Consider the following 13,819-nt stretch of genomic DNA (forward strand, 5'->3'; position numbering starts at 1 on the left):
GGCAATAGGGATGTAGGGAGGATGGACATCCTGCCACCAGAACCCAAAGAGTACTGAAGGGCCTGGATTTTATGTCTTTCTGCCACCCTGGCTGGATTGCAGGCGTGGACTGGGGTCCGTTCAGCCTCAGACCCGGAAAGGTCCGGGTGCCAGCCTCCAAGTGAGCCTTTCATTGGCTTCTTCCCTGTCCTTCCCCGCCCCCCTGACCTCTGCCCCTCCCGCCGAGCTGTCTGATTGGTTGTTCCGCGTCCGCTTGGCGCCTCATTGGCTCTCCTCCCTTGCCCTCCATCCCTGCTCCTGTAGCGGTCTCGGTCTCCCAGCAGAAGACGCAGCCATGAATCCGTTATTCGGCCCCAACCTCTTCCTCCTACAACAGGAGCAGCAGGGGCTGGCCGGACCGCTAGGGGAACCCCTGGGAGGCGACCACTTGGCCGGGGGAGGGGACGTGTCCCCGGCGCCGCTCGCCCCGGCCGGCCCGGCTGCCTACTCGCCGCCCGGGCCGGGCCCGGCGCCCCCCGCCGCCATGGCACTCCGCAACGACCTGGGCTCCAACATCAACGTGCTCAAGACCCTGAACCTCCGGTTCCGCTGCTTTCTGGCCAAGGTGCACGAGCTGGAGCGCCGCAACCGGCTGCTGGAGAAGCAGCTGCAGCAGGCGCTGGAGGAGGGTAAGCAGGGCCGGCGGGGCCTGGCTCGCCGCGACCAGGCCGTGCAGACCGGCTTCGTCAGCCCCATCCGGCCCCTGGGGCTGCCCCTCGGCGCCCGGCCGGCCGCCGTCTGCACCCAGTCGGCGCGGGTGCTGGGCTCGCCCGCGCGCTCGCCAGCCGGCCCCCTCGTGCCCTCCGCTGCCAGCCACTCGTCGCCCTCCACCTCCACCTCCACCTCCTACTCCTCGTCAGCCCGCTTCATGCCCGGCACCATCTGGTCCTTCTCTCACGCCCGCCGGCTCGGGCCGGGACTGGAGCCCACTCTGGTGCAAGGGCCTGGCCTGTCGTGGGTGCACCCCGACGGGGTGGGCGTCCAGATCGACACCATCACCCCCGAGATCCGTGCGCTCTACAACGTCCTGGCTAAAGTGAAGCGCGAGCGGGACGAGTACAAGCGGAGGTAGGGGACCGGGCAGGTGGGGACCGGGCTCAGTGTCATGCCACACATGGGGCCTGGACTAGGTGTGGGTCCAGGAGAGGAGAGCGTTGCGGCCCAAGAATCAGGGAGGAATAAAATGAGAGTAAAGTTCCTGCTGTGTAAGGAGGAGCTTGGAAGTATTTACACGGCATTGGATACAGGAAGACGGGAATCCACAGGGAATGCAGAAGTCGCACTCGTGACAGGAAGAAGGAGACTCGGAGCGGAGTGCTGTGGGGAATACATATTTTTCTTGTGGCTTTTCTTTCTGTCTCATCTAGACCGCAGTGTTTGGCTGCCTCTGTTCTGTGGGGTTGTATGAGATGTGAAAGGGTCTCACATTTGAGAGGTCACATCTGGGGTAATACCAGTCTCAGCCCCCAGGGCACTTTTGTGATAGAAGCTCCAAGTACTGATCAAAAGGATAATCGCTTTCATTTGGGAGTCTACTGAAATTAGGAGGGGGTGGTGAGGGAGGGGCTGCATCTCACAGTGGGCGATCCTACCCCTGCTCTGGGTTTCCCAAAGCAGTGTCGGTGGAAACTGGGTACCTACCTACTCAGTTCCATATGAAAGGCTCTGGGGCCTCAGAACATTGTGTGGAGTAAATAAAGGAAAGAAAAAAGAAAAGAAAAGAAAAAAAGGGGAAAAGGAGTTCCCTAGGGAAACGGGGAAGGGACTGGTAGTTGTCCTAGGGCCATGGAGGCTGGGGGAATCTGTAAAAGCACAAAGAGCCAAAGGATGACGAAATGTGAGTAGAGCCAGCAGAGGAAGTGAGTGGGGAAAAGTTGAGAATATGGACACACCCTGCGAGTACAAGGCATCTGGAGGGCAGGCCCAGTGCTCCCTGAGGATGAGGATTTGGCTTTCTGCGGGGGACTGGCAGGGTAGCACAAGGGGCCAGGAGAAGGGATGTGATGCTAGCGCTGGCTGTACAAGTGGATCCCTCAGAGGGTTGATAACCAGGTCATTAGTAAGGAGCACGAGCACAGCCAGCTCTTTGTAGACTTTGAGGGATGCCATGGTGGAGGAGGAGGATGACAGGTCAGAAGGAGGCTTTAGTTTGGGCGCCATCAGGTTTAACCTCTTAATCAGCTACTCTGACCCCTTGTGGACAGGCCTGGGAACTACCTTTGCAGTCCTGTGTTGCAGCTTGGTGTGGGCTGGGGCTTGGCTGAATGCTATGGGAAATTACCCCTGAGTCTGGGGGCAACCTTCAGGGGTCTGTAACCTGCTAGAGTCTAGCAGATTGCAGATCAGCAGGCTTTCTGAGGTTGAGTCCTGTCCTCATGCTGGCTTCCTTCGTTGTAGTCCATGTTATAAGTACCTTTGGGACTCTCAGACCTCCTAAAGCCATCACGAAGATGCCACCCAAAACCAGCCTGCCCCTGCCCCTGCCCCCGCCCCTGCCTCTGCACGAGTTAATTAACACTGTCAGCAGCAGAATGGGGGCAGTTCTGGAATGCATCCATAACCACAGAAACAACTGCTGTTCTCCGGTATTTTTTTTTTTTTTTTTCTTAACTGAAAGAGTGTTTGTCCTTGGTCCAGCTGTCCAGGGCAGCAGAGAGTTATTCCTTGGGGACTGATGAGCTCATCGCTCTGCAGCATGCTGCTGTGCAGAGGGCCCCGCAGCTAGAGTTGTATGGTACGTGACACTGGCAGTTACTCATTCTTCCACCCCAGATCCTGTGCCCTCGTTCTGTTCTCTTTAAAGCAACACTGTAGCTCCTGTCAGTAGCCCGGAAGTCATGGGTATAGCTTGAGCACTAAACTGGGAAGGAGCTGAAGCCTCCTGGGTTCTATTTTCAGCACCCCTGCTGTGTGCAGCCTTGGGTGGATCTCTCTTTCCTGGCCTCAGTTTTTCTAGTGTAGGAATGGCCCCGGCTTCCTCACTTTGCTCCAGGATATAATTTATTTGGGAGAGAGGTCTTTAGTAAACACAGAATACACGGAAATTGTTCAAATTCTACTCATGTCTAGGGGACCTTGTAAGTGAGATGAGATTTGAATGGAGGTCGGAAGGAACCTATTTGTGGGAAAGTCTGGATGGAGAGCAAATAGGATTCTAGTAAGCATCCAGGGGGACCATGCGACTCTTGATCTCGGGGTCCTGAGTTTGAGCCCCATGTTGGGTGTAGAGATTATACTAAAAAAAAATTAATAAATTTTAAAGAATTCTAGTAACTTCTAGATGACTTATTTTCAGATTTTTTTTGTGTGTGTTCTAAGACTGTGTTCATCTCAATCCTTCCCTAATTTCCTTAAATTTCTACCTGAATTTGTCGCTTGCTACCCTTTCCCATGCATCTTGTCCAGGGCCATCGTCACCTTGTGAGTCTTGCTTTCTTTCTCCAGGGACTCACAGGCTCAGGAGTATGAGGGTACTGCGTTCCATGCCTTCAGGTTGTAGATGGAGAAACCACAGGCCCCAAAAAGATAAAGTCTTATCTATGAAACTGTATAACTTGATGCTGCGAGGGCCCCTCACTGACCCCGACTGTCTGAGAATGCCAGTGCAAAAGTGGGAAGGACATGGGGGCAGCAGGGAAGGGTGGACAGAGAGCCAAGAGGGCCTGGGGCTGGGCTGTGTGATGGGCCAGCAGGGTGGTGGCCAGGCTGGCCGCCTCTTCCCTGCCCATGCGGGAGGGGTAGCGGGTGATGTAGAGGAGTTATTATTAGGAACACTGCAGTGCAGATGGGGGGGAGGAACAGGGAAGAGGCTGCAGGCGAACCCGGGGAGGAGAGGAGGAAGGAGGGTTGGGGGGGAGGATGGAGGTGGGGAAGGGAGGATTGAGTCCTATGTCTGCAGAACTCACTCGCTTGGGCTTTCATTTTTCTTGCCGTCCTCTTTGAGACTTAAGCCATGTTTCTGATACTGCGGTTTCTGTCGTGGTATCATCCCCTCCTTTCTCACACTGGAAGAAGCGGCAGGCACTGAGAGTCTGGGTGAATGGGGTCTGAGAAGTTCTGCCATCCTGGCCACCCTCGCAGGGTCCCAAAACCCTAAGCAGGGCCATGGCCGCCTCCACTGCCCTTTCACCTTGGCGATGCCAGGGCCTGTGCGCCGGCTCACCGTGGACTCACATTGAGTGAAAAACCTAGCCCCGGGCAGCCAACCCTACCTGCGGCCAAGGGTGTCTTTTAGCCACTTGGGGTTCTAGTCTCGGAATTCTAGAGCCTAGGACATGCTGCTTCTGGTTCCCAGCCACTGTAGAGCAAGGCGCTTTTTCATACTCTGATCTCCCTGTCCCTCCAGGTTTGGGTGCCTGGGAACTCCAGGCTCCTGCTTTCCACAGGTTTCTTGCTTCAGGGCCAGCCCGGTCTCCTCTCTACGGCTCGCTTCCACGGGTCCTGGGTGGGTGGTTTCTGGAGCTTGTGGGGGATGGACTTTGAGCATCTCCTACCAGGCTCTTGACCAACTCTGTTGATGTGGTGTGTGTCCTGCAGCTGCTTCTCCAGGGTTAAATGGCACCACAAGAGGCAGGGCAGCGGGCTAGAGGAGCCCTGGTCTGGTGCAGGCAGGAGGCGGGAGACCGGATCTGTGCCACTGAAGGTGGGGGACCGGGCTGGTGGGCCTGGTGGTCTGGTGCGGGCAGGACAGGGGAGGAGGCCAGCCAGGCAGCTGGTGGGGCTGGGGCCTGAGGGGATGGGTGCCATGAGGGAGCACAGTGGCAGCAGTTGCTCTTAAATACAGTTCCTGGGGCGCGGCCCAGAGGTTCCGGGAAGGCAGCTGGCCGACTCGCACTTGCCAGGAAGTGTGGAGCCACCGGACAGCTGCGGCTGGCCACCCGCTGGCCGGCCAGACGTGGCTGCCCACAGCCCCGGTGCATCTAGGGCACCAGACCTAGAGTCAGGGAGAGGCCTGAGCCAGAGGGGTGGGGAGCAGGGAGCTGCCGGGGCGGGGTGGGACTCTGCACCCACGTTCCCTCCCTGCCCCCCCGTGTCTGCCAGGTGGGAAGAGGAGTACACTGTGCGGATACAGCTGCAGGAGCGAGTGAACGAGCTGCAGGAGGTGAGGGCCGCCTGCCCCCCCCCAGCACCCTCAGCCCCCTGCTGCCCACCCCCCCCCCCCCCACCGCCCTTCCTTGTCTTCATCTGCCTCCTACCTCGGCAGCGCCGCGCCGCTAGCCGCTAACAGTGGGGCTTTCTCCCTGACTGCAGGAAGCCCAAGAGGCTGACGCCTGCCAGGAGGAGCTAGCGATGAAGGTGGAGCAGTTGAAAGCGGAGCTAGTGGTCTTCAAGGGGCTCATGAGCAATGTGAGTGCAGCCGCCGCACCCCGAAACCGGCCAGAGCAGGCGGGCCCCTCGAGTTTGGGCCGGTTGACTTCCTGGTCACTGTCGCTGCCTGGTGTGCCGTGCCTCTCCCTCTGCCTGCCCCCCACCCCACCCTCATTCAAGAGGGAGAGAAGGAACGGAAGTCCCAGTGTCGTGTCTGAGAGGCAGAGTGGCCTCCCTCATTTCTAGAGGTGGTTAAGCAGTTAGTTAAGAGGCCAGATCCCGGCTCTGCAGGCTGCTAGCAGTGTGGCCCTGGTGAGTCCCCCCACCGCTCTGCCTGTGTCCTCTGTGGAATGGGCGAGGCAAGGCGTGTGCCCGTGAAGACATACTCTACTTAGCACCATGCTGGCACAGACGTAATGCTGAAGTGTCAGCCGTTCTTCTTGTAATACTTTCTCCACTCTTGTAACTGCCACTGGCCTCTCTCTCTGGCAGCGTAAGTTCTGGGAGGGAGCCCCTGCACGTCCCGGGCCTCCGTGTCCAGGGCTCCCCCCGCCCGTGCGAACAGCGCGCCAGCTGCATGAGCAGCCCACGAGTGCCGGGGGAGGGTGTCCAGGAGGAGGGGTCAGCGGTGATATGTGACTGGAAGGGTGAGGGTCTTGCCGGGGCCCTTACTGGTCCTTGTCTGGAGTGCTGGCTGCCTCCTCACTGCTCCCTGCGTTCCCCGGACAGAACCTGTCTGAGCTGGACACAAAGATCCAGGAAAAGGCCATGAAGGTAGATATGGACATCTGTCGCCGCATCGACATCACCGCCAAACTATGCGACGTGGCTCAGCAGCGCAACTGTGAGGACATGATCAAGATGTTCCAGGTGAGGGCACTGGGCTGCCCGCAGGCCCCGGGACGAGGGCAGGCCTTGGCCCCAGACACCCTGCCCACACCTCCCCGGTGCCTGAGCTCCTCAGGAGAGGGTGGGGGCAGGCCGTGAACCTTGCATCATTGCTGGCTGGGAGCCGGGCCCTGCCCTCCTTCTTGGAGGACCTTACCTCGGCCCCCTGGGGCCCTTGGTGGGATGAGTCTTGGGGGGCAAGGAACAGCCTCTGAAAGAGAAGGTTTGGAAGCGTCTCTAACACCATCTCTCCCCTCCCTCTCTCTCTCCTCTGTCCACCTCCTCTCCTCTCTTTCTTTCATCTTTTCTTGCTTTCTCCACAGAAGAAGCTGGTTAGTTTTGCTCTCATGCAAGCTTTTTAATGTCCCAGTCCCAGTTTCTAAACCACCCAGGCCTTGGCCGTCAGTTTTGACCCGCTGGGCTTTTCAGCACAGATTTCTTTTCCTGTCTCTGTTTTCTTTGCCCTTCCCCCCTTTACTCTACCTCGTGCCCTCTTTGCTTCATTTCTATCCCTTCTGCGGCTTTCCAGATCTGGATATATGATTCAGGTTCTCCTTTGTCTACACCGCGTCCTCCTCTTCCTTGCAGCCAAAAACTTTCCTTTTAGTTTGGTCATTTCATTAGAAAGACTTTTTTTTTTTTTTTTTTTTTTTTTTTAGAAAACAAATCCTCTGTAGCCATTATGCACATCATAGCGTGGTCACAACAGGCCATTTCTCCCCTGATCTTACTGCCCTATTTTCTGTTTCTTCTTTTTCTTCCTTCTCAGTCTGCAGCCCTGTCCCCATCTGTGTCTGTCTGCCTGTCTCTCGGTAACTCTGGTGTCTGTTCCTGTCGTTGTAACTGTGTCTTCTCTCTCTGTCCACCCCGCCCTCCCGCTGGTTCACGCTTCTCCCCTCCCACCCGCCCCACCCCTGCCGGCGCCCACCCGCCCTTCTCCTCATGCACCCGGCCTCGTCTCTGTAGTCTCTGCACTTGTCTCCCATTAAGGTCCCATCCATGGGGGGGCGGAAGCGGGAGCGCAAGGCTGCCATCGAGGAGGACACCTCCCTGTCGGAGAGTGATGGGCCCCGCCAGCCCGATGGGGATGAGGAGGAGAGCACAGCCCTCAGCATCAACGAGGAGATGCAGCGCATGCTCAACCAGCTGTGAGTCCCGAGTCCTCCAGGCCCACCCTCAGCAGCCCCCCAGAGGCCGGAGCTCCCCGACAGTGGCCCTCCGCCCGCAGGAAGGCCCCACCCCCCTCTTGACAGCGGGTTCCCTGTCTCTAGGAGGGAGTATGATTTTGAGGACGACTGTGACAGCCTGACTTGGGAGGAGACTGAGGAGACCCTGCTGCTTTGGGAGGATTTCTCAGGCTATGCCATGGCAGCCGCAGAGGCGCAGGGAGAGGTAACGGCCCCTCCCGGCCTCAGGGCCCCGCCAGTCCTGCCCCCCAGCTGGACGCCCCGTCCCCCCCTCCCCTCCCTGCACTCCTTGCTGCTTTCCCTCTGTGGCCTCCATCCTGTACCTGCCTCTCCCGTCTTCCTTCTTCCTTCTCTCGGCTTTCAGCAGCTTCCTTTAACCGGACTCTCTCTCTCTCCCCTGGCTCGCCCCTGTGGAATGCCCCCACCACCCTCCCCATTGGCCTCTCCCTTGCTTCCCTTTCCGCTTCAGCAGCAGGAAGACAGTTTGGAGAAGGTGATCAAAGATACCGAGTCCCTGTTCAAAACCCGGGAGAAAGAATATCAGGAAACCATTGACCAAATAGAGGTAAGACTGGCGTTGAAGCCGAGGCCCACAGGTGGCCCGTGGGTTGTGAGCGGGGCGGCGGGACCCCAGACACCAGGCCTTCCCCGTTTCTTTTGTGGGGGTGGAACCTTAAGAAAGACCTCAGGTTCTTCAGGGAGGAGGACGGATGTGGGCTCCGATCTCAGCCCTGTCACCTACTTTCTACCACTCCAACTTCTAACAGGCTGCTTATGGTCTCTCAGCCTGTTTTAGTTGTCACGCGGGACCTTTTTTTTTTTTTTTTAAGCTTAGTTATTTTGACAGAGAGACAGAGTGAGTGGGGAGGGGCAGAGAGAGAGAGGGAGATACAGAATCCCAACCAGGCTCCTCACTGCTAGCACAGAGCCCAGTTCGGGGCTTGAACTCACAAACCGTGAGATCATGACCCAAACGGAAATCAAGAGTCAGATGCTTAACTGACTGAGCCACCCAGGTGCCCCTCAAGCGGGATCTTGATCGTACCTTCCTCACAGGGTTGTTTGAAGATCAAATGAAATGATGCACACGTAGAGCTGAGGGCAGTGTCTGTCTCCTAGTAAGCATACTGCATGGCGGCTTTATTAGTATTATCACTCCTGGTGGTGTGATAGTGGAGTCCTCTAAGAAGTGAACTTGAACTTGGGTGATTCTTCAGTTCAGCCTTTCAGCTGATGGAGGAACCTCCGTTGTCATTCCCTAGCCTGGAAGATCCTTCTCGAGATGGCAAGGGAAGCGGGTGCTCTAACTTAGATGCTAGGTCTGCAGGGCTGTGGCGGTTTGTGGCACCCTGGGTGGCGGGGCTGAGGGGAGGGGGCTGGCTGCGGATCCTGGGTGCCCTCCTGCTCGTGGAGAGGACCCTTCCCTGGCCCTGAGCGCTCCGGCTTGGGGAAGACGCATGTGGGCCTCTGTAACTCTCGGCCTCTCTTCAAGCCCACGTAGCACATTTATACCCTTGCTTGTCTCACGCCGCCCGCATTTTGAGATGGAAGTTGACAGATGATTCTCCTACACACATCCTCCCAACACACATTAAGTGGTCCTGCTCCTTTAAGCCAGCCTGTTTTTGTTGCTTGCCCAGGCAGACAGATGCTAAGTTTTAAAGGTGCAGCTAGGTTTCTGTTCTCTGTTGAGTAGAGGGGAAGGGAGAGGCGCTCTCTGCTCGCTCCTTGACACCCATGTCACAGTCTTCCTCTTTTCTCGCAGCTGATTGGTGTTAGGAGAGGTGTTGGGAGAGCTGACAGGGGGCTTTGGGTGCAGTGCTGACCGTGGTGACCCATCCTGGGGTCACTGGCATAGATGCAAGGAGCATTTCCCATTGTTGGTGGTAAAGCCAAGGCCCAGGTGGAGGTTGGGAGGGAGTTCATCCTTCCTCTCCATCTAGTCCCAGCCCTATCCTGTCTCTGGCCACACAGTGAGTCTGCAGTTTTCAGTGGAGGCTGTTAGATGCCTCCCAACTGTGGTGCTGCCTCTTCTCACCCCTGCTTTAAAATTAAAAAAAAAAAAAAAAAATTTTTTTTTAATGTTTATTCATTTTTGAGAAACAGCGCGTGAGCAGGGGAAGGCAGAGACAGAGGGAGACACAGGGTCCAAAGCAGGCTCCAGGCTCTAAACTGTCAGCACAGAGCCCGACACAGGGCTAGGACTCATGAACTGTGAGATCATGACCTGAGAGGAAGTCAGACGCCCAACCGACTGAGCCATCCAGGCGCCCCTCCTCACCCCTGCTTTAAATGCATGAAGTAAGGGCATATGTACAGATATGTACAGACAGCTGGTGGTCCTAGCCTTGTCTTTGGATAGAATATAATTGCTTCATTTCTTTCTTTCCTGTCCTGGTGAGTGCTGGGCTCCGGAAGCTAGCCCCTTCCCCTGCTGCTCTCCTTAGCTGGAGAAATTGGGGTGTAGGTGGCAGCCAATCTGGGCAAGAGCTGGTGACATCATGCCTTCCTGCACTGAGCACGCCCTGCTGCTCTGGAACCAGGGCCGCCATCCGAGCTGTACTCACTAGGCTTCTGACCCACCCAGGCCACCATCTCTTCTCTCCGGCCCTGTGACCCATTTACTTCTTCCTCCCAGTTCCCATCCTCTCCCTGTCCAGTTTGGATTAGTTCTGGGTGGTTTCTTCTATCCAATTCAGATTATTCACGGGTAGTTTCCTACCCTTTCTCTTTGCTCTCAGGCAGTCAAGCAGGTTACTTCCAAGCCATTTTATTCTGCCTCTCTGTTTGGCCCCTGTCCTTTGTACCCCAAACAAAGAGAGGCAGCAGATTGTCTCTGGCCCAGATCTTTTCCACATCACCCCTCCTCTCAGCTCTACCTCAAAGCCTGTGGCAGAATCTGGCTCAGAGGGAGTTCGTATTTCCTTGATTCTGAGCCCACCTTTTCCCACATGTAACATTTCTTGAACCGGGATACATCTTTTTTTTTTTTTTTTTTTTTTTTTTTTTTCAACGTTTATTTATTTTTGGGACAGAGAGAGACAGAGCATGAACGGGGGAGGGGCAGAGAGAGAGGGAGACACAGAATCGGAAACAGGCTCCAGGCTCCGAGCCATCAGCCCAGAGCCTGACGCGGGGCTCGAACTCACGGACCGCGAGATCGTGACCTGGCTGAAGTCGGACGCTTAACCGACTGCGCCACCCAGGCGCCCCGAACCGGGATACATCTTATACGCAGTAGGACATTGGGTGTGGCAGAAGTCTTTCTGTTGGATTCTGAGAACTGCCCACTCAGGAGATGAGAGTGATAAGAGGAGGATTGAGCCTCTTTCAACAGTGCAGGGCAGGTCCCCTCCTTTGTGCCATGAGGCTTATGGCTACTTCAAAAAGTCTCACTAAGTAATTTCCCATCTTGGGGCTGGGCACATGCAGAGATGAGTAAGACCTGGGGCTGGGAGCGGGGGCGCCTGGGTGGTTCAGTTGGTTGAGCTTCTGACTTCGACTCAGGTTGTGATCTCGAGGTTTGTGAGTTCAAGCCCCTCATGGGGCTCACTGCTGTCAGCACGGAACCCACTTCAGATCCTCTGTCCCCCTTTCTCCCTGCCCCCTCCCCCGCTTGTGCTCTCTCTCTCTGAAAAATAAACATTAAAAAAAAAAAAAAAAAATGGAGGCGCCTGGGTGGCTCAGTTGGTTGAGCTTCTGATTTCGGCTCAGGTCATGATCTTGTGGTTTGTGGGTTCGAGCCCCGTGTCGGGCTCTGTGCTGACAGCTCAGAGCCTGGAGCCTGCTTCAGATTCCGTGTCTCCTTCTCTCTTGCCCTTCCCCCACTTGTGCTCTGTCTCTCTCTATGAAAAATAAAATTAAAAAATTTTAAAAAGGCCTGTGACCACCTTCCAGGAGCACCCAAATTAGTGAGGGAGACAGACTGGGTGCAGCACTGTATTGGGCCTGCAGGAAGCCCAGGGAGGGAGCAAGGCCGTGCACAGATAGCCACCCTGAGCTCTCTGTCCTGCCCACACTTAGGTTCCTCTTGTCAGTGAAGGTCTGTTGCAAGAATGCAGGCCTGTAGCAGAGACCTCTGCCTTCCTCTGTAGGCAAAGATCCCCAGGAAAACTAAAAGGAATGATGGTATATTGGTGACTTCTGGCTTGATCGGACTTTTTTTATTTAAAAAACAAATGTTTATTTTTGAGAGAGAGAGAGAGAGAGAGACACGGAGCAGGGGAAGGGCAGAAAGAGGGAGGCAGAGGGTATGAAGCAGGCTCCTTGCTGTGAGCACAGAGCCCAGTGCTGGGCTTGAGCTCACGAACCGTGAGATCATGACCTGAGCCAAAGTCAAGAGTCAGCCACTTCGCCGACTGAGCCACCCAGGCGCTAGCATCTGACTTATTTTGAAATCTGAGCCTTCACCCGTGGCCACCTGGGCCCCATGCCTGGTGCTCTTGGTGTGTTAGCCCCTGGGGGTTAGGGGCAGGGGCACTGCTGACCTGGATGGTCTCGTCCTGCGCCTGCCACAGCTGGAGCTGGCCACGGCCAAGAATGACATGAACCGGCACTTGCACGAGTACATGGAGATGTGCAGCATGAAGCGGGGCTTGGACGTGCAGATGGAGACCTGCCGTCGGCTAATCACCCAGTCTGGAGACCGGTGAGGACCTCCCCCTGGAGTGTGGGGTGCGGCCCGCCTTCTGTGTCCTCCTCCAAGGGTGCATGCACCAGAGGCCGTTGGTGGGCAAGCCCTAAGAACCCCGTAGCTAAAAACCGGCAAGGAACAGAAGGGGCATGGGGGCAGTTTGTTATTGAAAGCCAGGCCCAGTTCGTGCATCTCTCTGTGAGTTAAACCCCAACAAAAAAGTAAGTTCTAAAAAGTCACAAAAATACTACAGAGAGACACAAAGCTGGGGCCATCAAGTCTGCACTCGGGCTCAGACAACATCTCTCATACTGCGATTTGAGATATTTCTGAACTCTGAGCCTCCCAGAGTCCCCAGGATAAAGACAGGGACCATATCCCCCATCAGGGTGGGGCGGGAGGGATTTCCCTCTCCCTTCCCCACTGCCCTCACCCTGCATCTACCCTCACCCCTGTGGCCCTCCTGTCCTTGCCTGAGATGGCATTCACTGGCCTGCCAGAGAGTAAGGCCACGGGAGAGGAATGCCAGTGTCATCAGGATTCCTCCCTGCCCCAAGGTGACAACTGGTGTTTTTTTCTAGAAAGTCTCCTGCTTTCACTGCGGTCCCGCTTAGCGACCCGCCGCCGCCGCCGCCAAGCGAGACTGAGGACTCCGATCGCGATGTCTCATCTGATAGCTCCATGAGATAGGGACCTACCTCCAGCCTGGTGGCCTGGGGCCCCACCCTGCCGGGAACTCACAGAGGCAGAGGGGTGGGGGGTTCACAGAAGGGGAACGCCATCCGTCCCGCCGCACCAAGCCTCGCCCCTGGGGACTGGGGCGCTCCTCCCTCGGGCTTCCTGCCTTAGTCCTTGGCCTTCAGGGTTCTGAGGTGTCTGGAGCGAGGCTCAGCCTGCCCTTCCCAGGTGACTCCCACCACAGCTGGGGCTCTCCTGCCTTCACGCGTGGGCGTCTGCTACTTCTCATCTTTAAAATGCTGCCAGAGCGATCGTGGCCCCTTACTTTCTCCATTGAGTAAGGAATGTGATTGTCAGATCTTCCTTGCATCTCTTGAGGCCTCGAGCCAGCTTACTGTCTTTGATTCTGTACTGGTGCTAACTGGCCCAGGCACTGGTATGAAGTGGATTAGGCTGGTCCTTCCAGGGCTTGTGCAACACACATGCAGTGGGAGAGGGCTTCCCTCCAAGGTGCAGGTGGAGGGAGGCGGGACCGGGCAGGGCGCTCTGTCCCCCCTTGCGTTGTCATCCACCCGTGGATGGCAGTGATGGGGCTGTGACCCGTCCTTTATGGAAGTGCCATGCATTGAAGGGGCCTCCGGTCTAGGCGGCTTCTGGATCCGACTGGGTGCAGTACCGTGGAGGGAGATGGAAGTTTCCCAATGCTGAGTGGCAGAGAAAAAGGTGAAGCTACTTGTATGTGTGTGTGCATGTGTGGTGTGTGTGTGTGTGTGTGTGTGTACATGTGTGCTCAGGGTCTCAGTTTCTTCAAGTATCAGCTGAAGATGTGCCTCCTCCGTGCCTGTCATACACTGAGAGCAGCAGGCTGAGATGTCCTGGACTTGGAAAAGCTTGGGAGAAACTGGGGAGCCGTGAATGCGGACACGTCAGCATAACTGCCTGAGGGAAGCTGTGCTGAGCGGACATTTGAATGGAGTCTTTAATAATAATGAAACTGGCGAGTATTTATTGAACACTTCTGTGTCACTGTTTCAAGCACTTTCTGGTAGTAGCTACACCATCCCCTCTGTGAGGCACACACCGGTTT

At 56.3% G+C, this 13,819-nt stretch overlaps 1 protein-coding gene across 4 annotated transcripts; it reads left to right on the forward strand.

Moving 5' to 3' along the window:
- The first annotated feature begins 279 nt into the window (after positions 1 to 279).
- IFFO1 (intermediate filament family orphan 1) lies at positions 280 to 13,745 on the forward strand. Of its 4 annotated transcripts, none has more exons than XM_086714239.1 (9): positions 280 to 1,107; positions 5,080 to 5,140; positions 5,290 to 5,385; positions 6,076 to 6,216; positions 7,225 to 7,382; positions 7,506 to 7,626; positions 7,891 to 7,986; positions 11,939 to 12,069; positions 12,636 to 13,745. In XM_086714239.1, the coding sequence occupies exons 1-9, from the start codon at positions 335 to 337 to the stop codon at positions 12,742 to 12,744; spliced, it is 1,686 nt and encodes a 561-aa protein (XP_086570365.1). In that variant the 5' UTR covers positions 280 to 334; the 3' UTR covers positions 12,745 to 13,745. The 4 variants fall into 4 exon arrangements, with proteins under 4 accessions (XP_086570365.1, XP_086570363.1, XP_086570362.1 ...); XM_086714236.1 differs by having other exon boundaries at positions 281 to 1,107; positions 12,640 to 13,745; XM_086714235.1 differs by having other exon boundaries at positions 282 to 1,107; positions 7,894 to 7,986.
- Positions 13,746 to 13,819: the final 74 nt, after the last annotated feature.

The sequence above is a fragment of the Puma concolor genome, chromosome B4, assembly GCF_028749965.1.
Source record: "Puma concolor isolate L17-30 chromosome B4, mPumCon1.1.hap2, whole genome shotgun sequence".
Lineage (NCBI taxonomy): Eukaryota > Metazoa > Chordata > Mammalia > Carnivora > Felidae > Puma > Puma concolor.